Below are 27,075 nucleotides of genomic sequence, written 5' to 3'. Positions count from 1 at the left end.
TGGCGGCGTGGCTCTCGTGCGAGGCCGGCCGGCGGTCGGACGGACGGTATGGTGGTGGAATGTTTGCGGAGGGTGCATACATATACACACATACACACACACACACACATACAGACAGGCACACAGACAACACACAAACATAGACACACACAGGCTGGCTGGCACTATTCTAGCCTCTGAGTAGAGGAGCCAGAGTCACCACCACAGCTTCCAGGAAGGAACCACAGTCACACTGCACTGGGTTTCCCACGGGGGAGGGGAGGCTGGAGGGAGCGGAGAGGAAGGAGGGAAGGAAAGACGGAGAGAGAAGGAGGGAAGTGCTGTGTGTTTGTGAGTGTGTATGTGAGGCAACAGGCCGTCATTGTGGTTCAAGCAGAGGAAAAGAGGAGGGTTCAGTATGCAGGGAGGAGGGCAGAAGTGACAGAAAAAACTGTCTGAAATCAGGAAGTGAGAGGACATTTCTCCCCTGATCTGTAAATAAACTCATCCATGCATTAGTACACATTCTTTTATCGCATTAAACGTGACCAATTTTATTTGAACATCTGTTTCTATTTGTGTGTGAATGCGTGTGTGTATGAGTGAGAGAGAGAACTGTGAGTTCTCCAGGGAGAATCCAGAAACAACACTGGCCAATTTGGAAACTTTGTCGTGTGGTGATGACATACTTGAGATAGCAATGGCAAAATCAATAACAGCATCTTTAATTAGGTGCCATTGTTAATTCTATGAAGGATTTATGAGGGAATTTTAGATCTAAATTAAACATACATGATTTCTAGCTACCTATTTACTGTTGTATCTGTTGTCTCAGTTTCTCAGTGTACAGTGGCCTAAATCAATTCTATGTTGCATTTATATTTCTCTATGTATGCATGCATAGGGCACAAACACACCTGTATGCAACCTCAGACAAACTCTCAGTGAGACATGTAAAATAGCCGGTCATGATGCACAGCACAGCTCCTCTGTATCATCTACCAACACATTGCTAATGTCAGAGCCTGCCTGTCTGCAGAGAGGAACAGGGTTAGACTGCTCCTGCTGGCTAACCCCAGTCTGCATGGCTACTGCTAATTGCTAACGTTAGCGACTAGCTGGTGAACATTGTGGAACACGTATAAGACATATATCCATCAAGAGATGGTGGAGACTAAAATAGAGCAAAAAGCAGAGTGAATATTAGAATGGGTTCATCCAGTGATCAGAAACATGATTCTGTTTTTACAAGTTGTTGTGGTGCCCCCAAGTGGCCAATATATCAACTAGCACAGGTTTAGAGAAAAAGGGCCTCAAAATCAAATGATGCTGCCATTCAATTTGCTTTCGCTAAAGATAGAAAAAAGATAACATAAATAATAACAAGTAAATGGCACAACCGCCTTCTTTGTTCTTGAAATTCTTCCATCATGATGCTTACCATTTTGTCTCAAAAAAATGTAAATAAATAAATAAATAATCTGTGTACTGTTTAATAGACTAAATGCTAAAAATAAATAGTTTGCCTGTCTGTTTATATCAGGAGAATAGAGAAAGTTTACTCATGTTTTGGGAAATCCACATACACAGAAAAAGCTCCAGACTACATTCTAAATAAATGGAAAAAGAAATACATGTGTGTATGTACATATACATTTAGACAGATTGTACCGCATGTAAGTGGACACCTGCACTTACATGCTTATACTCAAGTAACCACAAACTGTACATGTGGTGAGGCTTAAATGTGGGTTACGATTTGTCAGTTTAGTTTAGTCAGCACTAAATGTTCTTTTTCACACCAAAACCTTGAGCTTTTCAGAGGCACTCTTCAACACAGTTAAGTAAAGCAGCAGTGGTTTATACGTGCCTATAGTTTAGACACCTCTGCTGTTATAATTACATACTGTACGTGCAGTCATCAAGGACGAACCACAGGGACAAAGCCACTTTACTCTCAACCAAAATTTAGTTAACAATTTGGCCATTATGTCTTGGGGACTTGCAGGTAAGGAGAGGGGTTGTAAAAAAGCAGACATTGTGGTCCAGAAGGGGACAGTAATGAGACACAAAAAAGTGAAAATATCTCACATATAACTCAAAAATGAATAATTTAAACAGACTGTTTGCTGCTGGATCATTTATTGGATTATATTTGATCACATTGATTATCTGTGGATTATGAGTTTATTTGACTGTCTGATTATCGTTGGATACAGTGTGCTAATAGTGGCATTCCTCAGGGAGAAGCCAGACACAGCATTGGCCAGCTTAGTAACTTTGGGGAGGAGCGGCATGGTGATGACACGCTTGAGATAGCAGCGGCGGCTAGAATGAAAGAGCATCAACAACAACATCTTTAGTGATGAATTCTATGCATAAATATAATTACACATATCTTTAAATGACAAAGTATGGCTACAGGATTAGGGTTACTGTTACATGGTTTCTGGATCCTGAATGAAGCAACATACAATGTTTTGTAGCTGCATCTCTGTGTTATATTTGTATTTGTGTGCCTGCATGTATATACATTAACATTGTGTAAAATGGATACTGAACTCAGCAATGGTGTAGGTGTAGAACTGGCAGTTGGGATCCTCAGTACAGGTTTTCTGACACGCCTTAGCATTATTCACCAGGAGGAAGCGAAGGTCAGAACCTGGCAAATTTATCCCTTCAAGAGTCTTCATAGCACACTCTGTTAGGAGAGAGGACTGGGCTTATACTTCTGCTGCAGGTTAAACTACGGGAGCTCAGTGCAAAAAAATAAACAGAATATACAAATACACAGTCATATTTGTTAAATGATTCCAATAATTAGGATGGAACAGATTTGGAATGTGGTACGTACTGTTAACCAGCTGACAGAAGTGTGTGGGTAACCCAGATGTGACTCCTTCTTCAGCTTTGGCGACCATTTCAGCCATATTATTTTTTCAAGTAACATTTAAAATTGTTCCTGAAAACCCCAAGAAGACGAAAACTCAGATAAATGCTTAATGAAATTAGTGTGAAGACTTGGTTTAAGGTTAGGTCTGGTTAAAGTTCAGGTTAGTGTAAGTGTGTATATGTGTGTGTGTGTGTGTGTGTGTGTGTGTGTGTGTGTGTGTCACTCTAGGAAAATTTGTCAAGCACAAACTACCCGACATAGGAGAAGTAGGAACATTGTGGATGAGCAGAGCACAGTGTCTGACAGTGTTCAGGAGAGGCAGCGAGCAGAGACTCGATGTCGTGTCCTGGAAGGTTTGTCTTTGGAAAGAGCTTGCCCTCACAATCTGTATAAAACAATCAGTAACATGAGAAAACAAGCACAACAGCCTGCAAGATGTTGCTACAACCAATGCTGCAACCTTTATTAGATTTTTTATTTTTTTTTTAACCTGTGCTCAAGTGTTCATGTGATTGTCCACTGTGGGAGAATCCAGATACTACACCCAGCCTCTGCCACCTACTTCAGGTGTCCTTGGTACTGGCCAGCTGAATTTAAGGTGGCATTTGTATCTAAATACATGAAAAAGATAACAGTACATGATATAATGCTATAATTCAACTCACTCTTCTCACTGGTTGAATTAAAGCGGGATGAAAGAATAGGGACAACAGCATGACTCCATGGACAGAATACAACTTAACACACACCCCTGTCAAAATACTGAATTGAAGCTGAAGGTGCCAGCGGTTTAAAAGACTTCAGTAATACAGGGCAGCTCAGTGGTGTGTGGGCCACTGCTGAAAAAATATACTCCTGTCTTTCTTTTCGTTTTTTTGGGGGGTTTCTCCATGGGTGTCTGTCTAAGACAACTAAACCCCAAAACACATTATACCCACTGATGTTTGTCTTAACCAATGACATTTTCTGCACCTGCAGGCCTTTATTAAAAATAAATAGATTAATCAATTAAATCATGCATTTTACTTACCTGTACTTCTCAGGTGTAAAGTCATCAGTGAGAAAGGTAAAGAACTGACAGGCAGGGTCATGTGTGCAGGCTCTCTGACACTCCTCATAGTCTGCTGTGAACAGCTGTCTGTAGTCTGCTCCGTAGAAGTCCACGTGTTGATAGACCTGAGACAGACAAGGCTCTGGAAGATGGACAGCCACACAGAAAGTTAAGAAGAGTGTCAGCCAACATCTTTAGTTACTAATGGTTTTCATTATGGTTTACAATGGCTGTATACCTACTTGGGTCTGGGTGGCAGGATCTAAGAGAAAAGCCGGAGGTGATACCCTGCTTCGTAACCTGAACCGTGGGCTGTCCAGAGGGAGTGGACTTGAGGAAGGCAGTGGAAGTGCCTGGTAGAGAGAGAGGCAGGTGGTCTAAGAGGCAAATATTGTACTTTTTATTTCATTACCTTTATTGCATAGTATCAGTTACAGGTAGCTTTATTCTGAAAAATTTGCAGTCCACTTTGCACACAAATGTGTGTGTACATATGCATATGCATTAAAAAAAATCATTCATTAATCCTTAATCAGTTGTTGTACCTGTTTATGCAACGGTGCAGTCAGGCCCTAATAAAGGAAAAGAAGAGACAGGCAGGGTGCTGGGTGCACAAGTACTGACAGTGCTCCGCATCAGGAGAGAAGAGAACTGCTACGTCTGATCCTGGGAAATCCAAGTTCTCCTGACGCTGATGGTCACAAACCTGAGGAAAAGGAAAAAGACACACAGACTCATTCACCTGTATATTACATACACACATTCACAGTTAAATAGATTTTACTAAGTGTTAAGCGGTGAAACATACACCAGCACTTTCAACAGTGTATGTATTACCTTGACTAAAGGAGAGGCCACAGAGGCAGAGCAGAGCCACTGAAATGAAGCGCGCTCCCATCTTCTCAGTTTTGAAGACAGTGAACATTCTTCAGTCGGCAGTCAAAGAGGTGGTTCTGTAACTGCAGAGATTACCTAGAGGACTGTATTGCAACCCACACATTTATACCTCCAATCGATTTGCATGACTGGTTGTTGACACACTCAGTCATTGGTTGGCAGTAACACACAGTCCAGCTGACTTGATGCAAACACATGAGCCGGATCAGCAAGTGCCAATATTTATTAAATGTGTGTGCAGGACAGTAGAGTGCAGCTGATAATTAAGCAAATATACTGTATGTTCATCATTTGTAGAGGAAATATTGATGAAGTCCTTAAAACAAATACACTAAAAAAGTATGAGACCAGTGTTTCTATCAGCTTATCTCTAGGTCTTGAGTTTTAGTTAAATTTGAATGCAGTTTGTTCAATGCTCTCTGTATAATGCAGTACAACTCAACAGCACCACAAACTGCAGCTTCCATGACCATAATGACCATACAGCCCATACACTGGACTAGCTATTTAATATTCATAAGCAGTATACAGTCATTTGGTAAATGCTTTATAACACAATATTTAGTTGTAAACCAAGTAAGCATTATTTATTATTATATTTGGTTGACAAATTCTATACATTAACACTTAGAAATGTTCTTATACCTTATACCAGTTACATTATAGTGTGATAAAAAAATATTTAAAAAAAACTTTTATTGAATGTATATATACATTATTTATAAATATACACATACATAATAAAATGACAAAGGAGTGTGACAGCCCTCCCTCTCTGCCTGCTGCTTGTATGGTGGGTTTGGCTTTAAGTGTCATCATTTCTGTCTCTCTCTTTCCTCTCCTCCACCCTGGCTTCCAGCAGCCAATTTTGGCCAAGGTTTTGTTTTATGTTCGCACACATCAAATAAGTAATTAAGTAATTAGAAGTAACTAAACCCATGAGAAAGGTGTGGGACCTAGAGATTAAAATCAACAGCATCTTATGTTACAACACAACACAAAAGTTGGAGCTTACGGTTACACAATTTACCTGGGTACTGAACTCCTGGTATGTTTTAATGAAAAAAAAGGGAGGTAGCTAGTACTGACTGAGGGCTGATGCAGTTCTATTTAAAAATGACAATATTGTGTGCAGTTTCTGCATGCATGCATAAAGAATACAGTACCAGTAAGAATGTAGAACATAGGTGTAGGGCTGGTAGTTAGAACCCTCAGTACAGGTCCTTTCACACGTCTCTGCCTCATCCATCAGCTCATATCAAATGTGAGGGAAAAAAGGAAAAAAAACATCACTCCATAAGCCACCTTAACTCTCTGTTAGCAGAGAAGGACAGGGTTAAATTCCTGCTTCTGGCCAAACTCCAGAAATACTGTAGCTACATGAAAAACTGAACAGAGATTATAAATACTATATAGAGAATAAAATTCCTGAATGATAACAATGTTTGTTTTTCTAATATTTGATTTGATAAAAAAAAAAAAACTAATCTTATTAAAGCCTGATTCTTCACATAGACTTGAAATTTGAAAGAAAATGGACAACAGGCTTCATTGAGAAAAATAGCCACATCAGGCAACACAGAACACAGATTATACTGAGTATCTGTTTTCAGTTAAATCTGTGGTACATAGTGTTATCCCAGGACTGGCCCTCTCTGTGTGCCTGTCATTTAAGGTGCACATGAAAGCACCCTGCATACATGTAATCCACTGTCACCATCCCGACCTGAACATTATTAACAGAATGGTATCATGTCATCTTGCGCCCAGTGTCTGTGTTAAAAACAAAAATACATTTACAGCTATAAGTTTAAATATGTCATACACACAGTGTAAGGAACACAACAATTGTATTTTGCATTTTTAACCTATTTCTTACTTTAAAGCTACAATTCCCTGCCTAGCCAATTAAAAATAGTTACCGCATCATTTACGTTACAAGCTTGACCTCGTAGTTGCATGAAGATGTCAGGTGGTGTAATTGACTTAGAAGTTTTAAATAAATTGATATTAATGTCTGAAGGAGGAAATGGGTAGAAATTGGTGAGAAACACAGAATGGAAACAAAACTATTATTGTTTAAGAGAAATCTTCAAAAGGCAAGTGTCAGGCACTAACCACAAAATCCTCCGTACCTAGAAAGAAACAACAGGTGGAACAGGGTGGAACTTATCGTTATACCAGAACATCACACACACATGGTGTGTACATTGCTCGCTAGCTTACAGTTGATGTTAGTACATTGTCTGTGGTGAATAAACACAAACAGTACAAACAGTCAAGCAAATTTGTGTGAATAAGGCAAGGCAGAAGATTCTTTCACAAGTTATTTGAGCACACCTTCATTTGTACTGGATACCTGACACTGGGACAGAGCATTGGTGAAGAACTGCTGGATAAATAAAGGGTGGGTTGTGAGGACAGTTACAATAACAAAATCTTGCTTGACTTACTCTCAATTCAGCCTCTGCCCATTAATCCAACATATTCCTAATGACATAACTGACAAACTTTATTTACACAGGGATGTTTTTTTTAAAGAAGGAACTATGTTCTCATCCTCTAAATTGTAAAGCCAATACAAATGCCAATGACCCATACAGCAAGAGGCAAGAGAGCAGTGCTTCTCTCAGGAACCTCTGCAGACCTTTAGATTTTTATTTAACAACATCAACACGATCACTATTAATGCAATTTGTTAAAGTAGGTGTGTGTGACATCCCTACAAATGTTAACATTTCTCTGCCTTATCTGTGTCATTTTTCTTTTTTCAGAAACTCATTTTACAAATATGACCTCAAATGACAAAATTTAGGTTGCTTGAACGTGTGCGAGAGAAGTGTTAAAAATGTCATGAATGTTGGGGGTGCCCCATAGCTGAATGGTTAGGGCACGTGCCGCATGGGTGTCAGTGCTCTGAGCAGCGAGTCCCCGGTTTGACTTCTGATTCAGGTAGACCTTTGCTGCGTGTCACTTGCCTACTTTCTCTCCCTGTTTCCTGTCTCTTTCTCTCACTGTCCTATTAATAAAGGCTAAAAACCCAAAAAGAAATAATTAAAATAAATGTAATAAATGTCACCAGATATATGACTACTGTTAATTTTATCACTGAAAAATCCTCCACCTACATATCATAGTGCATTTTCACACGCACATTGTTGAAACTTGGTGGTGATTAGTAACTGAGCGCAGACACACACAGAGAAGGTACAGTGGAGAGGACTGACAGGGATCACCAGCCCACCAATTTGATGGCACTCTGGGATTTGACATGCAGTGATATTTTCTGTTCTGTTGAGTATCTCAATGCCAGGCTGTGGCACACAGAATAATGAACTTGCTTGACCTTCTCATGAATGAAACTGTGAACCAAACTCATTTCCTTATTAATCAAAGGTGCTTGAACGCTGTTTCCCATCATTCCCCGCTTTAACCTCTCAATATATTTCTTTGACAGCCATAGTTACTTTTCAGATAAAGATTTTACATCCAAAATTGCACTTAATTCTATTTAGCATTTATTAACTCTGTACAAACTTTTAACAAATGTTTTCAAACACATTATAATGTAATCGTAAGCAGAAAAGAAGAGTGTTTATTAATGTTACTCAAACAAAGTAACTTCTTCTGTGGGTACCAATGGAGGCTGGTGTATAAACAGGTAATAAATTAGATAATTGTAAAAATATTTAATACAGTATGTCTTTATTGGAGACATTGTAATTGTAGCTGTGTACCACTACATTCCAGTGTTTTATAAACCTATAATTAAATGTGTATGTGCTGCTTAGAAATGTTAAATACTTTCAAAAAATCCATTTGGGGTTCTTTGTCATGTCTCCAATATCCATGAGTTGTCAGCCCTTTCAACGAAAAATCTATCTCAGATAGTTTCACTTAGACAGCTGTTCAAGTGACATTCCTGGCTCCCAAATTAGGAATCTACAGACTGTGGGGGTCCATTCACTGAATGGCAACAGTAAACAGTTAATCCAGTTTTGAGATGAGATGAAAGTACCCAATATTGAACATTTTTCTTTATCTTTATGTATCTTGTGAACAATCTCCTGTGAATTTAGTTTCCATTAAAGTTGGTGTCAGAGATTCTGCTCTTACTGTACCAGCATCCTGAGCTATTGGCACTGAGGTGTCTTTTGTGGCTGCACCGGCAATTAAATGTCTATACCACAGAATGTAAACTTTTCTAATAGAAATGAGAGATCCATGACTGTGTTAAAACTGTGATCCCCAGAGTAGAGATAAGTGTTTTGGATCAAATGAATTAATCTCTTATTCTACTATATTTTTTAAAAAAGTTTGTTTTGTTAAGAGCTACAAAGACAAATAACATCAGGAATAAGTGGGTTTAATGGGCATAATAGTAAAGCTGGCCTGTTTGTAGTCAAAGACTGTTAAACTGTTTCAGCTTAGAGCCAAAAATACAGATTTGATTGTTTTTATGAAGAAATCAGGCCTCCAGGAAAACATGAAACACCTCCCTGTTCATTTAAATGTGTGTGCTATCCTCCAATTAATGAACAACCTGCTGGTGCTGTTTCCATGTTACATTGACTTAAATGTTAAGAGCAAACACAGAGCGATCAAGAAGTAATGAATGAAAATTCAACAGATTGTATCAATAGTGAAATTATAAGTGCAACTGCCCCTTCAAATGTGAAAGATTCAGAGAGAAACCACAACTGCAAAGGGTCTGTGAACTTGAGAGCTCGACCAGGGTCACATTTTGGCACCATCCTGTAAGAGCAGAGTCAGTGAATGTTGATACAATTGATTGCAATGTAGCTTTAGGTCATCTGTGCAATGATGCCAGTATTTTGTCTCTCTGAAGTACCTCTGCGTAGATGTACACAGCAACAATAGTATTTGTAATCTGCTTGCCAGTGATGATCACTTCTGCCTCGTGTAGTGCACCAAGACTTAAATTAATATTGTTTTGTTGTTGCTGTGATTTTAATCATTTATTAATATATTATTATAAGTTTATAGTAATATAAAAAAACATGACAAAACATCATCAAGGCTTTTAGATGAATACATTTACTCCTACATGTGTATTCTCTTCCTCTTGAATTGATACAATTCCAAGCAGTTGTCTGTTTCTGCCACCTGCTGGTGTAAACATGGTTTACTCCCAGTCCTCTCTCACGCTCACTCTCTCTCTCTCTCTCTCTCTCTCTCTCTCTCTGTGAGTGTGTGGTCTAGGTATTCCTCATGTTGTGGGGACCTAGATATGTTCACACAGTCACATTATGAAGACAGGTCTTCCTTATGGGAACATAAGTAACATAAATCATTAAATTTGACATGTTTTAAGGTTATGATAAGGGTTAGGCAAGCAGTGATCATGATTAGGGTTAGGGCGAGTCTCCGGGTAGTGAATGTAAGTCCCCTGAAGTCATGGGGACAAGACTGTGACTGAGACAAATAGTATAAAGCATTTTCATTTTTAGTGCATATTTGAAAACTTCTACTGTCTACTACTACAGACTGTTTGAATCGATTGAGGAATTTAAATCCAAATTCAAAACTGTGCTTTAACTTTCAGGTTGCAACTTAGTCAGGTTTTGTAATGGTTACCATTGGCGGGTCGGCTTTGGTGTCAGTGATTTCAGTTAAGTCTAGTTTATACAGTATAGTCCATGTTGTCCTTGTGTTTGTATTTCTGTAAATAATATTTTATAAATATGGTCTAGGCCTGCTCTGTATGAAAAGTGCACTGAGATAACTCAGTTTGGAGCTATATAAATAAAACTGACTTGACTTGTCTATCTTTCAGTGTAAACCAACATATATGTATTTTACTATCATTACTCCCATTTTGTCTGGGAGACTTGCAGATAAGGAGAGGAGTTGTAGAAAAAGCAGACATTGTGGTCCAAAATGAGAGAAGAAATGGAAAACACACTGTTTGCTGCTGGATCATATATCGGATTATATATGGATTACACTGATTACATTGGATTATGTGTTTATTTTACTGTCTGGTTATTGGAACTGGTGGGTTCAAAAAAGTTGTTTATACTGGCAGTTCCTCAGGGAGAAGCCAGACACAGCATTGGCCAGCTTAGTAACTTTGGGAGGAGCGGGCATGGTGATGACACGCTTGAGATAGCAGCGGCGGCTAGAATGAAAGAGCATCAACAACAACATCTTTAGTTATGAATTTTAAACACAAAGTATGGCTACAGGATTAGGTTTACTGTTACATGATTTCTGGATTCTGAATTGCAGGTTTTGTGTAGATAAAGTTCTATGGGTAGTCATATGAGCAACATGCAGTGTTTTGTAGCTACAGCTATAGGTAACAATATTTGTGTTTGTGTATGTAAGCATGGTTACTGAACTGAGCAGTGATGTAGCTGTAGTACTGGCAGTTGGGATCCTCAGTACAGGTTCTCTGACACGCCTCAACGTCACCCACCAGGAAAGAGCGAATGTCAGAATATGGGAAATCTACTCCTTCAAGAGTCCTCTTAACCCACTCTGTAAGCAGAAAGGAACAGGGTTATACCTCTGCTGCTGGATAGAAACTAAACACTAGAAATAAACCAGTATACCAGTATGATCCCAATAATTGGCTTGGAACAGATTTGGATGCATGTAGTACATACTGTTATCCAGCTGACAAAAGTGTGCAGGTAACCCAGATGTGATTCCTGCTACAGCTCTGGCGACCATTTCATGTGGATTGTGCTTCAGGTAACATCTAAAGCTATTCCTGCCCAGGAAGAAGTTTAGTCAGGTAAATGCTTTATGGTGTTGTGTTATAGCATTTGGTAACCACCAAATATATATACTTACATAAATATTGTTGACACCATCACCAGAATTTACATTCAGACCATACACATGCACATACACACAAACACATTCTACCTGATGTAGGCAAAATAGGTACAGAGTGGATGAGCAGAGCACAGTGCCTGACAGTGTTCAGGAGAGGAAGCGGGCAGAACCTCGATGTCGTGTCCTGGGTAGTCAGTGTTTGGAAAGAGCTTGCCCTCACAATCTGTATAAAAACAATCAGTAACATGAGAAAACAAGCACAACAGCCTGCAAGATGTTGCTACAACCAATGCTGCAAATCATATTTACTATAGTTTACCTAGTAGGGTTTGGGTAGTGTCCTGTTCTACTGCCAGAGATCTCAGGCCTGTTTGTCTATATATCTTATATACATGTGGACCCAGGCAGACTCTCTATGTGGGCCTTTTAAGGTCAATTGCATTTTAGATCTATTTGAATTATCTTCAGTTCTATTTCAGACCTGTTCTGATGCAGGGGTGGCAGTGTCTGTAGGTTGATTGGTCTTCCATTGTGGTCTGAACTGAACTATCCACACACACAGTTACCTGAGGCAAAGCACCCTTCTTCAGTATGTGTGTTGGCACAATCAACAGAAACAGGTGAAATTAATTATAGATATGCAGCTAGCACAACAGGTATAGTATATACATGTATATACAATCCACCTCTTGCTCATGGTGGGAACAGTTGGGTGTCTCTGTAAATACCTGTTTTAAAGAGTGTGGCCTAGACCTGGTCTGTATGAAAAGTGCATTGAGATTACTTTTGTTGTGATTCAGCACTATATAAATAAAATTGAATTGAATTGAATTGAACCTTAGTTGGGATTGTTTTTTTTGTTTGTTTTTTGTTTTTACCTGTGCTAAAGTGTTCATGTGACTGTCCACTATGGGAGAATCCAGATACTAAACCAGCCTTTGCTATTACTGTAGGTATTCTTGGTACTGGCCAGCTGAATTTAAGGTGGCACTTGTTCCTTAACACAGAGGAAAAAGAATAACAGTACATGATATAATGCTGTAATATATATTTAACACACACAACTTAACACACACCCTGTCTGAGATTAAGGCACAACACACACCAAAGAAAAAAAGCAGTTGAAACACTTCAGTAGTACTGAACAGATCAGTGCTGGAAAAATACACTATTCCAATTTTCATTTTTTATGTTTTACTTACCTGTACTTCTCAGGTGTAAAGTCATCAGTGAGAAAGGTAAAGAACTGACAGGCAGGGTCATGTGTGCAGGCTCTCTGACACTCCTCATAGTCTGCTGTGAACAGCTGTCTGTAGTCTGCTCCGTAGAAGTCCACGTGTTGATAGACCTGAGACAGACAAGGCTCTGGAAGATGGACAGCCACACAGAAAGTTAAGAAGAGTGTCATCCAACATCTTTAGTTACTAATGGTTTTCATTATGGTTTACAATGGCTGTATACCTACTTGGGTCTGGGTGGCAGGATCTAAGAGAAAAGCCGGAGGTGATACTCTGCTTCGTAACCTGAACCGTGGGCTGTCCAGAGGGAGTGGACTTGAGGAAGCAGTGGAAGTGCCTGGTAGAGAGAGAGGCAGGTGGTCTAAGAGGCAAATATTGTACTTTTTATTTCATTACCTTTATTGCATAGTATCAGTTACAGGTAGCTTTATTCTGAAAAATTTGCAGTCCACTTTGCACACAAATGTGTGTGTACATATGCATATGCATTAAAAAAAATCATTCATTAATCCTTAATCAGTTGTTGTACCTGTTATCAACGGTGCAGTCAGGCCTAATAAAGGAAAAGAAGAGACAGGCAGGGTGCTGGGTGCACAAGTACTGACAGTGCTCCGCATCAGGAGAGAAGAGAACTGCTACGTCTGATCCTGGGAAATCCAAGTTCTCCTGACGCTGATGGTCACAACCTGAGGAAAAGGAAAAAGACACACAGACTCATTCACCTGTATATTACATACACACATTCACAGTTAAATAGATTTTACTAAGTGTTAAGCGGTGAAACATACACCAGCACTTTCAACAGTGTATGTATTACCTTGACTAAAGGAGAGGCCACAGAGGCAGAGCAGAGCCACTGAAATGAAGCGCGCTCCCATCTTCTCAGTTTTGAAGACAGTGAACATTCTTCAGTCGGCAGTCAAAGAGGTGGTTCTGTAACTGCAGAGATTACCTAGAGGACTGTATTGCAACCCACACATTTATACCTCCAATCGATTTGCATGACTGGTTGTTGACACACTCAGTCATTGGTTGGCAGTAACACACAGTCCAGCTGACTTGATGAGTAAAAAAATTTGTGCAAACACATGAGCCGGATCAGCAAGTGCCAAATGTACGTGCAGACAATTAAGCAAATATACTGCACATCCATCATTTGTAGAGGAAATACTACTTCAATAAGTTAAAGAAGTATGAGACCAGTGTTTCTGTTTCTATTTATAGCTGTAATGAATTTACAGCTATAAGTCTAATAAAGGCACAAAGAAGGAAACTTATATAAACCAACCCTTTCTAGTCAATTAAAAAAGAATAATATCAGCGGTGGGGGGCAGCATGGTGGTGCAGTGGTGCAGTGGTTAGCACTGTCATCTCACAGCAAGAAGGTTCTGGGTTTGAGCCCCGGTTTGAGCTTGGGGCTTTTCTGTGTAGAGTTTGCATGTTCTCCCTGTGCCTGCGTGGGTTATCTCCGGGTACTCCAGCTTCCTCCCACAGTCCAAAGACATGCAGGTTAACTGGTGACTCTAAATTGCCCGTAGGTGTGAATGGTTGTTTGTCTATATGTGTTGGCCCTGTGATGGACTGGTGATCTGTACTGGGTTAGGGTTTGGCCTTTCGCCCAATGACAGTTGGGATAGGCTCCAGCCCCCCCGGGACCTTTAACAGATAATGGATGGAATATCAGCATTGTGTGACCGACAACTCATTTATATTACAAGCTTGACCTTATAGTTGCATGGAGGTGTCAGGTGGTGTAATTGACTAAGTTTTGATGTCTGAAGGAGGAAATGGGTAGAAATTGTTGAGAAACACTGAGTGAATCACAACTATTATTGTTTAAGAGAAATCTTCAAAGGGCACCATTTACCCATTCTACCTGAGTGTCAGGCACTAACCACAAAATGCTCAACTGCTCAGCCCTAACATTAAAGGTGTGTTCAGACAGAGCTCAAAGTGAATTTTAGACGTGGCTTCTGTGAAATAAAAACATGCCTGCCTGCCTGTTGCAGTTTACTGTACTGTCGTCACTTAGGATGGTCAGCTGACTCTGGCTATTACTGATCTGGAGACTGAAGAGAGGTGGACTGAAAAAATCTAGATATATTATGCTTTAGTTCAGGGGTCATACTAACTCATACTACATTTGCTGAAGGACCAGAATTTTTCTAAGCAGACACTGCTGGGGACCAGACTTCCAATTTAAAAGAATCCATTTATATTTAAGCATAATTTAATATTTTCACTTTCTAACAAAGTTCAGGCAGTTCACAGAGGAGTGATAGTAAAACTCTATAATTCTGGAAATGTCACTGAAGGATGTAGTCCTGATAAGTAGGAAATATTAATCAACAGTTTTGATGCTATTATTCCTCTGCGACAGCTGCCACAGCTGCACTATGTAAAGCCTGGAAATATTCCAATTAAGTTAACTGGATAACTAATCACACTGGTCGGACTGCTCAGTTTATGGACTGTCTTTATGTGTCCTTTATGTGGCCAGATGTGACTGCCAGTTGATGATCACTGTTTTAGTTGTTTTGCATTTGCCAAGGGAAATAAATCCTTAGTCCACAGTTTTATAACCAGAAATGTGTTTCTATATGTATACATGTTTATATTCAAGAAAACAGCAGTGTTGCTCACTTGATTGTAATGTAGTGTAAATAAATGACTGTGCTGATTAAACACAGAGTGCAAACAGTCACGCTGTCAAATTTGTGTGAATAACCCCGGGCAAAAGATATCTTTGCATTTAATCTGAGCACACCTTCAAGTGTCACTAAACACTGTGTATAAATAAAGATTAACACAGCTGTGTTAGGTTATCGTAGAACAAACACAAGTAGAGTAACAAGGAAGATATAAAGATATCTCTTTGTTGTTTTTTTCTGTGAGAGTGTTGACTGTAGTGAGGCAAAAGGAGATGAGGAGAGAGAGAGATGGGAGACATGGAACAAACGTCCCCAGCTATACTTAAACAGTCAAATGTTGCAGTTCACTGTCAGCACTTTAAAGCAACATTAGGTGACTATTTTACCTTAAAATAACAGATGATATACTGACACCTCTGGCACCCGGTTCATTCTCATTCTGTGCCCTGAGCACCTGTTCTTGCACTATGTAACATAAGTGGGTACAATGAGCATCATGCACTTCTCATGGGAAGTGCCTGATGCTTTATGCCACTATGTCACACACCACCAGGTATGGGTTTTCAAGCTAGCTATAAGAAGAAGCTAGCTTGGTAATTCTTTCTTTAACCCCTTCGGTGCATTATGTAGCTCACTGTGCAGTGGCTTGTTAGTTTGATATCTCTTAATAACTCTAAATAACTAGCCTTAAGACTGTATTTATGTCATAGCTGATCATCAACAGAGAAAAGTTACTGTACATACATTACTTAGGGACATTTGCAAGAATTTGTAACTGCATTATGGTCAAACATCTCCACTTTGGTCTCATCTATCTAAAGGACTTTGTTCCAGAAATTTGTTGAAATGTGTTTTATTTAGATGCAACCTTGCAAACTAAACCATGCTGCCATGTTCTTTTTAAAGAGAAGAGGCTTTCTCCTGACAACCCTTCCAAACCAGCCTTAAAATGCTAACTGAGGCCTGTAGTGTCTGAGGTGTGGCTCTTGGGTTTTTTGCAATTTCTCTGAGCATTGGCCTTTCTGACCTTTGGGTGAATCTGGGTCATCTGCTCCTGGGAAGATTGACAACTGTTTTAAATATTTTCCACCTGTGAATAATCTTTTTCACTGTAGAATGTTGAACTTCAATTGTTTGGAAATGGCTTTTTAACCCTTCCCAGATTAACGGACAGCAACAATTGCTTCTCTGAGATCACTGTTTATGTCTCTCCTCCTTAGTATTGTGTTAACACACATCTGTATGCTCCAGACCAAACTGCCAAAACTTCAGCTTTGATAGAGATGGTCACACTTGCTGCAGATCAATAATTAAGGGTATTTGATTAGCAGCACCAGGCAACTACTTACTCTCGTAATTCCTATGGAAACAGTAACAGTTTACTTATTTTTCACACAATGCTTCTGAATTTTGACCTAGTTTTTGTTGAATAAACAATGACACAGTGTAATGTGTCATGCGTTGTTGTTCATCTGAGGTTGTATTTACCTCATTTTAATCTCTGCTGAGGTCCAGATGATTTTTTATTATGTCCTGATATGTGGAAACATACATTTCAAAGAGGATGTACTTTCTTTTTTACTTGACTTTGCTGCTCACTGAGGTTTATCTTGACTACCTCTGCCTCCAGAGTGCTTATCCTATTTTACTGACAGATACCACTGTCTACTAGTACAGTGTGCCACTTATGTTTCAATGTTAGGTGACCTAGTGATGTCAGATCAGACAGAGTGGTTTTCAGTGTTTCCCATAAAAACATGATCGAGTTCTGTATTCTCTTCCTGTTGAGCTGATACAGTTCCTGTTTTCTTTTTCTGCCACCTGCTGGTGTAAACATGCTCCTGCAAAGTCCCAATATTGTGTGTGTGTGTGTGTGTGTGTGTGTGTGTTTCTGTCTTAAGTTGCATTTGAGGACAAATTTCAGATGACAACTTGTCCAGTTGGGGAAAAAATCTGTGTCCCCATTTGTCTCCATAAGTGACAGAGATCAACATTTGTGTGCGTGTGTGGACAATATTACTCCCATACTTCACTTATATCAATCATGAAACATGGTGAAAATCAGATGACTGTGAAAAAAACCCACCTTATTTCACAGCAGTATGCACAGTACAGTATGTATGAATTTCTACTAACATTAAAAATAATAATAATAATCTGTCATTTAATTGTTTGAATGTCATTTCCTTTTAATTTGATACATTTCAGCAAATGGAAAGCTTCAGAATACAGGCAATCGCCTTTGCACCAATCGCCTTTGAATTTACTGTATCTTATGATTAGATCTGATGCCTGATGACTGCTCTGATCCACACAGATTGCTTACTACTGAATCTTTTATTAGATCATTTGTGTGTTTATCTGTGTGTGTGTGTGTGTGTGTGTGTGTGTGTGTGTGTGTGTGTTTGTGTGTGTGTGGGTAGAGTCCACTAGTTGCAGTCCCTCAGGGAGAAGCCAGACACAACATTGTTCAGTTTGGTAACTTTGGGAGGAGCAGGCATCGTGATGACACGCTTGAGATAGCAGCGGCGCCTAGAGTGAAACAGCATTAACAACAGCATATTTGATTATGCTCCATAAATAAAGTGGGGCTACAAATGCATCTGACTGATGATCAAGTTAAATGTCACATGATTTCCGGGTGTAATCTGGATTCATCGGATTCAATTTAATGAAAAAAAAAGAAGACAATATTTGTGTTCATGCAGATTTGCATGCACACATAAAGAATACTGTACCGGTAATCACTGTCAAAGAAGGTTTCATTGACATAGGTGTAGAACTGGCAGTTAGGATCGACAGTACACGTCTTCTGACACGTGTCTGGATCATCCATCAGCTCAAAGCGAATGTCAGAGCCTCGGAAATCCACTCCTTCGTGAGCCAGTTTAAGCCAGTCTGTTAGCAGAGAGGGACAAGGGTTAGACTGCTCCTAGTGGCCAAAAATACTACACTACACTAACAATAAACTGGAATGATAGATGGATAAACATTTGTGTGTCCCACATGATTCCTGTCTTTGTCAGAATGTTTATTTGTTTCTGAAATGAATGAAAACTGTTGCCATCCAGTGAAAGGATCACCACAGTCATTAGGATTCATACTGCCAACATAATTCATAGATGGTCTGTAGTGGTTGGTTAGTGATGCGTACTGTTATCCAGCTGACAGAAGTGCACTGGAATGCCAGATGTGACTCCCTGTTTGGCTCTGGTCACCATTTCATTTCCATTGCTCTTCATGTCACAGTTGAAGTTACTGCTGCAAAAATAAGGAAAAGGAAATCTTAAATATGAGTGTGTCTAAGTATTAAAGTAGAGAACAGATTTGACTCTAAAAGGGAACTACAAACCTCAGAACAGTTGAGATACTGTTCCAAGAACAACAATATACAGTAAATTAGCACTTTGTAATTACTTAACTCTGACACAGTTTGTCAAGCCCACACTACCTGTCGTAGGAGAAGTAGGTACAGCGTGGATGAGCAGAGCACAGGGTCTGACAGTGTTCAGGAGAGGCAGCGGGCAGCGTCTCCAGGTTGTTTCCTGGGATGTCAGTGTTTGGAAAAAGCTTGTTCTGACATGCTGCACAAAACACAAGTAATACAATAAGAAAGCATGCACAACAACCTGCAGGACGTTTTTCTTTCTAATTTCTACAACTTTTGTCATGAATGTTTGCATACCTGGCTTAAAGAATGGAGTTAGTTGTATTTTGTGGGAGAATCCAGAAACTACACCATCCTTTCTCTCTACAATAGGAGTCCTCGGTACTGACCAGCTGTATTTAAGGTGACATTTATATCTAGAACAGAGCAAGAAATGAAATGATTCCTGTAAAAAAAATAAATACATAAATAAATGTTCATTTGGAAAGCTGTAGGACTCTCATGCTGGTTGCCCCAATAAACTTTGTTTTTCACAAGTTCTTGTATCATCAAAACCTCAACAATAGAGGAGGCAAGTGTGAAGTTAGCAACATCAATAGAGCCACAATGGCCACATTTATGGGAAATGCACTAAGTTTAAAAAAACTGAAATTATCCTTTAAGGTAACCGTGACGCCTCTGGTTCATTTTTCAGCTGCAGTCCTTTGCTGCATATCAAAAAACAAATCATCCGATACTGCTAATATTTCTCCACTGAGGTTTATCTCATCTGATTACCTCTGCCTCCAGAGCAGCCGTGTCTTCTGATTTAAGAATTGAAACTTCAATAACCTGCAGTGTAACATTATGTCATCCACTTTTACCTTATATTCTCTGACGTGAAGATGTCATTTACAAAAGTAAAGAACTGACACTGAGGGTCCTGCGTGCAGACCCTCTGACACTCTTCATGGTCGGATGTGAACAAAACTCTGTAGTCTGCCCCGAAGAAGTCCACATTCTGGTACACCTGAGACAGACAAGAGCCTGGCAGACAGACAGCCCAACAGATAGACAGAGAGAGTTAAGGAGAACTTAAACACATATCACAAATCAATAAATGTTTTTTGTAATGGTTTAGAATGTTTGTGAGCTTACTTGGGTCTGGGTTGCAGGGTTTGAGAGAGTAACCAGAGGTGACACCCTGTAGTGGATTCTGGACTTTGGGCTTTCCAGAAGGAGTGGACTTAAGGTAGCAGTAGAAGTGCCTGCAGAGAGGGCTATGTTTAACTTGAAACCAACTTGATGAAAATGGAAGCAGATGAATACATAATTAATACATTAGGTTAGACTTTGTCACCTTGTCAGCCATACCTGTTATCAACAGTCCAGTCAGCTCGAACAAAGGTAAAGAAGAGACAGGAGGGGTGCTGGGTGCACAGCAGCTGACAGTGCTCCACATCGGGAGAGTAGACAGATGTTATGTCTGTTCCGGGGAAATCCACGTTCTCCAGAAATTCTCGACTGCATTCTGAAGAAATGCAAAGCAAAGACACATTCACATGTGCAAACAGACACATATTCAAGTGAAGTGGTAAAATAGGCAAATAGGCAATTAAACATGTGATCATGTTCAAGTTCTGTAATTACACTATGTAGTATATGTATTACCTTGACAAAAGGAGAGGCTGCAGATAGAGAGCAGACCCATCAAAATCAAATGGGTTTCCATCTTATTGGTTTCGCTGACACTCAACAGAATAAGACTGCTGAGGCACAGCTGCAGTTAAAGAGGTGGCTCTGCAGTTATAGGTTGGGCAAAAGGCTGTTCTGCAACATTTGTACATCTGAACTATTTGTACAATTGACTGTTGAAACATTCGGTGATTGGCTCACAAGAACTCCTACGCAGCTACCTCAATGTGCAATGAAGACAAACACACAAGCTAGATGGTATAATACCAATATTTGTTCAATTAGCACACAAAAGAGATGAAAACAATTCAGCTAAAATCACTCACTAGCACTTGTCTGCAACAATGATTAGGTGGGTGGTACATGCTAAGATAGATAACTGCCAGGACCCAACTTCTACCAGCAGAACATTGTATTAATGAGATGATCAGTGTTATTCACTTCATTCATCAGTGGTTTTAATGTTGTGGCTGATCAGTGCACAGTTACTTCAAATCAGTTTTTTAGGGTTGTCTCATTCAAGGTTTTACATGACCTGGTCCCATACTGTGTTATGTAAGGAAGCACTAGCCAAAGTCCAGATTAATATCAACAATCAAAAGTTAATCTCTGCTGACCAATTTCCTAACTATAGTTTATGCCATGAATTAGCAGTTTCATTCCTGTTATGTTGTTTTAATGGCTTGCTGAATCCTGTTGCCAAATGATATTTTCACTTTTTTAGAACAATTTTGACCTTAAGAGTTTTTGTTCCTCTTCAAGTTCTTGTGATCGTTATGTTAGAATATGAGTGGGGATGAAACACTGCTGGGAGGCCTGGTAAGTCATGTGCAATGATAGTGGTTCTGTTTGTGTTGACAAAGGACAAAGGAGCTCAGTGAGGTGCTGATAGTAAAAAGGCCACAAGGGCTTTAACTCAGATTGCGATTTAACAGTGCCTCTTTGTAGTCTTGGTATGAAAACATTTAAAAAACTATTTAAAACGTCATGTTCTGTTAATACACTGCGTTGCCACGACAGAAAAACTATAGGTCTAAAAGTGAGGCCAAACCAAACCACAGGACAGTATAAGAAGCAGTGGTTATTTAACTTTACCAACCTCTGCTGTCGAAACCCTAAAATGCTGGAATCAAGGTAGATTTTTCACTTCAACCACATGATGAAAAAAAACCTCAAACTTGCTGTTGATGCCCCTGGTCAAATATTTTTGCTTCTTCTTACACAGACCATAAACCATATTCCAGTCAGAAACAGGCTTGATGTAAACTGATCTTGATAATGATAAAACAGGTAAAGCTGAAAATCAGCTTTTATTGTTTTATTGTAGAATTACAAGTTGTTTAAGTCACAAATAAATGTTGTTAGGAAATTAGCAAACACAGTAACAGAAAAAGCATATTTCTTAAAAATGTGGTCCGCTAAAGTAGTGCAATGCAAGAAGTGGTTACATATTACACAACAGGAACAGTTAGTGTGTGTGTGAATCTCAGATGTCTTTCAGTGTGTCTTGTCCCTGTGGGTTCTCCTTCCAAGTGGGAGGCCAGCTGGCTTTAATGCTGGGTCTGTCCTTCAGAGAGTTGTAGTACTCTGCCAGTTTAGGGTAACGCTCCTCTGATAACCTGCAGAATGGAGAAAAAGTTATTATGTGTGTATTGCTTTTCATTAACTATCCATTCATCTTGTTGAGCAGTTTTAAGTCATTTTAAGGCATTTGATCCACATACCCAAAACGGAAGAGATATGCAATGCCTGGATAAACAGTCACATCAGCCAGTGAAAAGGTCTTTCCTGCCAGGAAAGGGCCTGGTCCCTAGAAAACACAAAGGAGTTGAGGCCACATTCATATGCTGGTGAGCAGATCTGACAACCAAGATATTCATGCAAAGTGCTGAACAGGATTAATGTTCCTGTCAGCAATTATAACGTACCCTACATGTCAGCAGTGAGTGGTTACAGCTTGACTTAACATAACACACACACATTATGGGAGCATGTGCCTTTAAAGAAATTTGACTTTTTGAGAAATAAGCTTCATGAGCTTATTCACCTTTTTTTTTTCTTTAACCAAGAGTTAGAGGAGAAGAGGAAATCCACTATCACATAGTACGAAGCAGCAGGTTAGCTTAGCAAAAAGACTGGAAATGGGGAAACAGTCCAAAGGAAACAAAAACCTCCTACTCTCCTACTAACACAACAGTTTCCCTTTGGAGATCATTGAAGTGTTTCTGATTCTGACCCTGATTCTAAAGCTCACTAATTAATATGTTGTTTTTAATTGGTTTTACCTGCACTGTAAAAACAACAAGTTGCAATCTTACTTGGGTTATGGAGTATTTCTTGGCTGGGTGCAGTGACTTCCTAGTTAGAGCACATAACCCAATCTAAATCTACAACTTGTTGTTTTTACGCTTAGTTTTTTCTTCTTAATAAATAAGATATAAGACATGTTAATATGCAAACTTTAGGTGATGGGAGGCAGATTTCTTTTATCGGTCCCTATTTTTTCAGTCTTTATGCTATGCTATGTTAAGCATTGAACTCCTGGCTAAAGAGTGAATAATCCCCCCAAAATCTATTGAACTATTCCTTTTAGTACTTTTTTAGTATTGAAAACAAAACCTTTGCCACCATCTTGAGAAAATGAAAAGGTTTATTTTAGTGTCTTCTAGTGTAAACTGAGGTTCTAAATCTTTTCCTTGACTTTCCAATTGTTTGAACTTTAAATATAGCTTAAAAATAATAACTTCAGTACAAAGCACTGCTGCTGGTGATGTACTGTTAAAGAACAGAATTGCTTTTATCCACCAGAATGTAAGGGCCAAACACTGAGCTTGTGTCACTTTGGTTAAAAGTCTACATCTACAGCTCCCTCTCTCAATTGTAAACATCTCATATGTCTGATTCTATTGTATTTTATGTCTGGATTTACCTTCTGCAGGTATTCCTCCCACAGCTTGAGCTCAGCAGCCAGAGCCTCTCTGTTTCTCTTCAGAGCAGAGTCGTGTCTCTCCCCCTCTGGGACCTTCCAGTTGTAATAGATAACGTCCCCTGTTAAAAAAACAAAGGTAACAGGCATTCAGTCGTGACAGCTGCTGCCCAGAGGTATGACAGCTATGAGACGCATCGATAAAATCTATCCACACGTTGCGCAATATCCACTCCCATGCTGCGCCGAGACCAATTGCTTTCATTTCCCTTCACCAGCTGAGGGTGGGGGTCAGTCAGGACATTGTTGTGCAACATCGGTTTCAAACTGCAGAGAGTAAAAGCTGCTGAGTCAAGTCAAGTTTAGAGCAGACAGCTCAACAAATCCTCATGTTATCCACAAGTTAACTGTAATGCACTAGGAATTCAACTTTCTTCTTTTTGCACACCTCCCCTTAAATAAAATACCCTGTCTCATGACTTTGCATGCAGGCTGGTCTGAGCATGTGATCCTTTGTGGGATTAACATATGACCTTTCAATATCACTACCTGTTTTAAGGGGTCCACCACACAGATTTAATGCATTGTGCCATGGCTTCATTATGTGAATGCACAGCTCATTAGTGCACAGCTCATTAAGGCATGTGTTTTGAACTACTCAGGTCTCTTGGGGGTGGGGAACGGGGCACTTGATGTTCAGTTTCCTCTGAGGAGATTGACTGAAGATATGAAGTCCCAGTGGTAAAAAGGTAGCAGATTGGTGTATGATGTTGGCAAGTGCGATGGAGTTCAAAGTCCCAGAAGGCAGACCTCTGGATAGCAACAACAACTAAAGTCATAAAGTTATTGCTGAGAAAAATCTTTTGCAGCAAAATCCAAGTGGTTCAAAAGGTTGTTTGGAGGAACTAACATGACCTGATTTATTGTTATTAAAATGATGCGGCCACAGAGTCAACATGTTATGCTTTCCCTTGCAAAACAGTAGTGAAACACTTTGCATGCTGGGGTTAACATACCCATTTTCTGGCCGAGCGTGAGACCCTCAAACATGCGCTGGTACATCATTGCCTGCTCAGCGGGGCAGTCGGGGGTCAGCTTGTTTCCCTGGGACTTGAACTGGCTCTGTTGTTGGAGACAATGAAAAGAGCAACTATTATCAACAACTGCACAGAGCTCCGGTTTCTCCTCCTCTGCAGTGTAAGGTTACTGTTTGTCTACCAGGCTTCACTGAACACACACAGCACATGGAGCCCTCCTTCTTATTAACTCCTTGACAGCATATGGATTCATACATTATTAACTGGGCCCAAGTTCAGCACAAGTTCTCACCTCCAGGTACATGCAGGCACCGTAGGACTCGTTCAGGACAAAGTTCCCATGTTTGAAGGCAGGAAGCTTTGGGAAAGACAGAGTGGAATTAAAACTACTTAAAAGTTGAATCAGTAAAATGAATATACATCAAATGCAGAATGAAATTATGCAAGGAGTGAGAATCTTACCTGTCCCCTGGGATTCATTTTCATGACTTCTGGGGACTTGTGCTCCATTTTCTCAAAGGAGAGCAGTTTTTGGTTGTAGCCCTGGAGGTTCTTCTCCTCCAGGGCGATTATCACCCTCCAGCAGGGAGGAGAGCCGGAGCCCCAGAGAAGAGTCATGTCCTTGGCCATGGTTTCAGAACGAGCTGCTGTGCCAGGCAGAGGCTGAGAAGTGCTGAATAGTGGAAGAGGTGAGGAGTGAAGTTGTGGTGTGACTGGTGCCTGGTTTTATAACAAGCTCGGCTCCCTCACATTGGATTGGTGGAATTAAGTCCCATCCCATTTCTGTGTTATCACCAAAGATGTGTGACTCAAGACAGTTGAGATAGTTCACACCCTGCCCGAGCACGTCAACCCTCCCACCTCTTCTGTAACTCAGGGCAACATGATGCCACTTTAAAATGTTTTTATATTAACCACACAGCTCAGCTGGGTGCATTTACAAACTACTTGACGGTGGATTATGCCTCCAGCTGCTTGTATAAACAGGCATTAGGCAAAGGCAAATGTGTGGAGGAGGGACTTCTCTTGCCCTGTGTTAACACTCTTTGATCTCAGACATGCATCTCATGAAATATAGGCAAAAGGTAAACCCTGAACCAACACACACACAAAAAAAAGAAAACTTTTAACTAATAATGAAACTATTCACTATTCACCTAAGTTAAAAGTATAAATTGTACTACAAAATCCTTGCAGGGTTTATAGGTATCAGAGCATTGTCTTCTGGTGTTTTTTATATATTCCCCTATTCATATATTCCCTCTTCTATTACTATTGTATCATATTATATTGGTTTATTATGCATGGTTTTTATTGTGAACCGTTTCTGCAGTGATTTGCCGTTTTCCTGTTGAATGTACGTGCTGCATCCTGACATTTGACTGCTGGCCACTCACAGTGACTCAGCACTTTCCATTCACTCCTGCATACACACACAGAGAGGGAAACCGGTTCTGGCCACAGTCATTCAAATTAAACAATCAAATCTGTACTGAATGTAACTGACACCGCCCGTCTAATTTATCTTTATATACAGTGAATGACATTCAAGAAGTGTCCTAAATAGAAAATTTGCCCCCCCCCCCCCAGTGTTCACATTCTTCTTTATGCCTCATTGTGTGTTTGAATAGCTGCCAGTATCAGCACTACAGTGAGTGGAGTAAACTGTGTGTGGAAGTAAGACCACAGACCTGTAATGCATTTGATAACAGTTTGCTGTCAACGTGTCTTTGTTGCTTTGGTGTGCTGTTGCATTCAAAGACAACCTGTTGATACAAAGAAAGCTGCAGAAATGACCTGAAACATTTAGCTTTGCTGAGGCCTGTTCCTTCAGGTTATACATTCAGTATTATTTTGTGTCTAAGACTTCAATAATTTCCCTGTATTTCAAGAACAACCCTTTCAGAGAATTTAGTGTGGTTATGTAATGTACGGGTGAGTGAACCAGTGACATTCCACCTTAGTGTCGTTTCATTTTTCATTCTAAAATTCTCCTCATGTCTCCAGCAGTACGCAGTGTCTTTGTTGTGTGCGTGCATTTGTTGCGTGTGTGTGCGCACGTGCCAGTTTATCAGTATCATTCTGCTCGACTTGCATGACTTAGCCTCTTTCTATTGACTAAGCACATTAAGATGGACAAAAAAAGCTATGGTGCACTACAAGTAACAGTTTCTCTATAATATGGTGTCATGTAGGTGGATACACAAGGCCCAGCTCTACATATCACTTGAAACATTTTAACAAACATTTAATATGGTGGCCTGATAACCAATTTCTTTTTTCTGTTTGTCTACTTGATTTTTGTCTCATGCTTTTAATGTCCTGTCCTTGGCTTTTATTTTAGAAGATCATTAATTTGTTCGCTGATTGTCAGCATGTGATCATCAGCATTAACAACAGACAATATAAAAAAAACTTATTCTGGTCTGGTTTCCATAGACTGATCTTATAATAACAAATAGAAAGATGCTATTTGATCAGAGAAGTGTTTGCATAGCTCTTACAGTAAACAGTATACACATTCCTTCAGTATT

At 39.7% G+C, this 27,075-nt stretch overlaps 4 protein-coding genes and 1 pseudogene across 6 annotated transcripts in view; 1 reads left to right on the top strand and 4 right to left on the bottom strand.

The window, feature by feature from the left end:
- LOC108900388 (sodium-dependent neutral amino acid transporter B(0)AT1) overlaps positions 1-27,075 on the top strand; it is a 244,075-nt gene that overhangs the window by 144,864 nt on the left and 72,136 nt on the right. The gene's annotated exons all lie outside the window — the stretch shown is intronic.
- Positions 2,148-5,293, bottom strand: LOC108900438 (coagulation factor XI-like; annotated as a pseudogene).
- On the bottom strand, positions 10,788-13,829 carry LOC108900366 (plasma kallikrein). The gene is made up of 9 exons (XM_018701360.2): positions 13,683-13,829; positions 13,395-13,551; positions 13,093-13,202; positions 12,830-12,992; positions 12,506-12,624; positions 11,718-11,850; positions 11,453-11,559; positions 11,186-11,324; positions 10,788-10,962 (listed from the first exon to the last, which is right to left on the bottom strand). Exons 1-9 carry the CDS (start codon positions 13,768-13,770, stop codon positions 10,845-10,847), a joined length of 1,134 nt encoding a protein of 377 aa, XP_018556876.2. The 5' UTR covers positions 13,771-13,829; the 3' UTR covers positions 10,788-10,844.
- Positions 17,661-21,732, bottom strand: LOC127139071 (coagulation factor XI). Of its 2 annotated transcripts, none has more exons than XM_051065700.1 (9): positions 20,555-21,732; positions 20,258-20,414; positions 20,042-20,151; positions 19,768-19,930; positions 19,202-19,320; positions 18,968-19,100; positions 18,671-18,774; positions 18,255-18,414; positions 17,661-18,048 (listed from the first exon to the last, which is right to left on the bottom strand). In XM_051065700.1, exons 1-9 carry the CDS (start codon positions 20,613-20,615, stop codon positions 17,946-17,948), a joined length of 1,110 nt encoding a protein of 369 aa, XP_050921657.1. In that variant the 5' UTR covers positions 20,616-21,732; the 3' UTR covers positions 17,661-17,945. The 2 variants fall into 2 exon arrangements, with proteins under 2 accessions (XP_050921657.1, XP_050921654.1); XM_051065697.1 differs by having other exon boundaries at positions 17,865-18,048; positions 18,671-18,777.
- LOC108900401 (glutathione S-transferase A) lies at positions 21,882-25,256 on the bottom strand. Its single transcript, XM_018701427.2, has 6 exons — positions 25,004-25,256; positions 24,834-24,899; positions 24,521-24,626; positions 23,508-23,626; positions 22,303-22,388; positions 21,882-22,197 (listed from the first exon to the last, which is right to left on the bottom strand). The coding sequence occupies exons 1-6, from the start codon at positions 25,169-25,171 to the stop codon at positions 22,065-22,067; spliced, it is 678 nt and encodes a 225-aa protein (XP_018556943.1). The 5' UTR covers positions 25,172-25,256; the 3' UTR covers positions 21,882-22,064.

The sequence above is a fragment of the Lates calcarifer genome, linkage group LG3 (genome assembly GCF_001640805.2).
Source record: "Lates calcarifer isolate ASB-BC8 linkage group LG3, TLL_Latcal_v3, whole genome shotgun sequence".
Classification (NCBI taxonomy): domain Eukaryota; kingdom Metazoa; phylum Chordata; class Actinopteri; family Centropomidae; genus Lates; species Lates calcarifer.
This window is presented reverse-complemented; position numbering and strand designations above follow the sequence as displayed.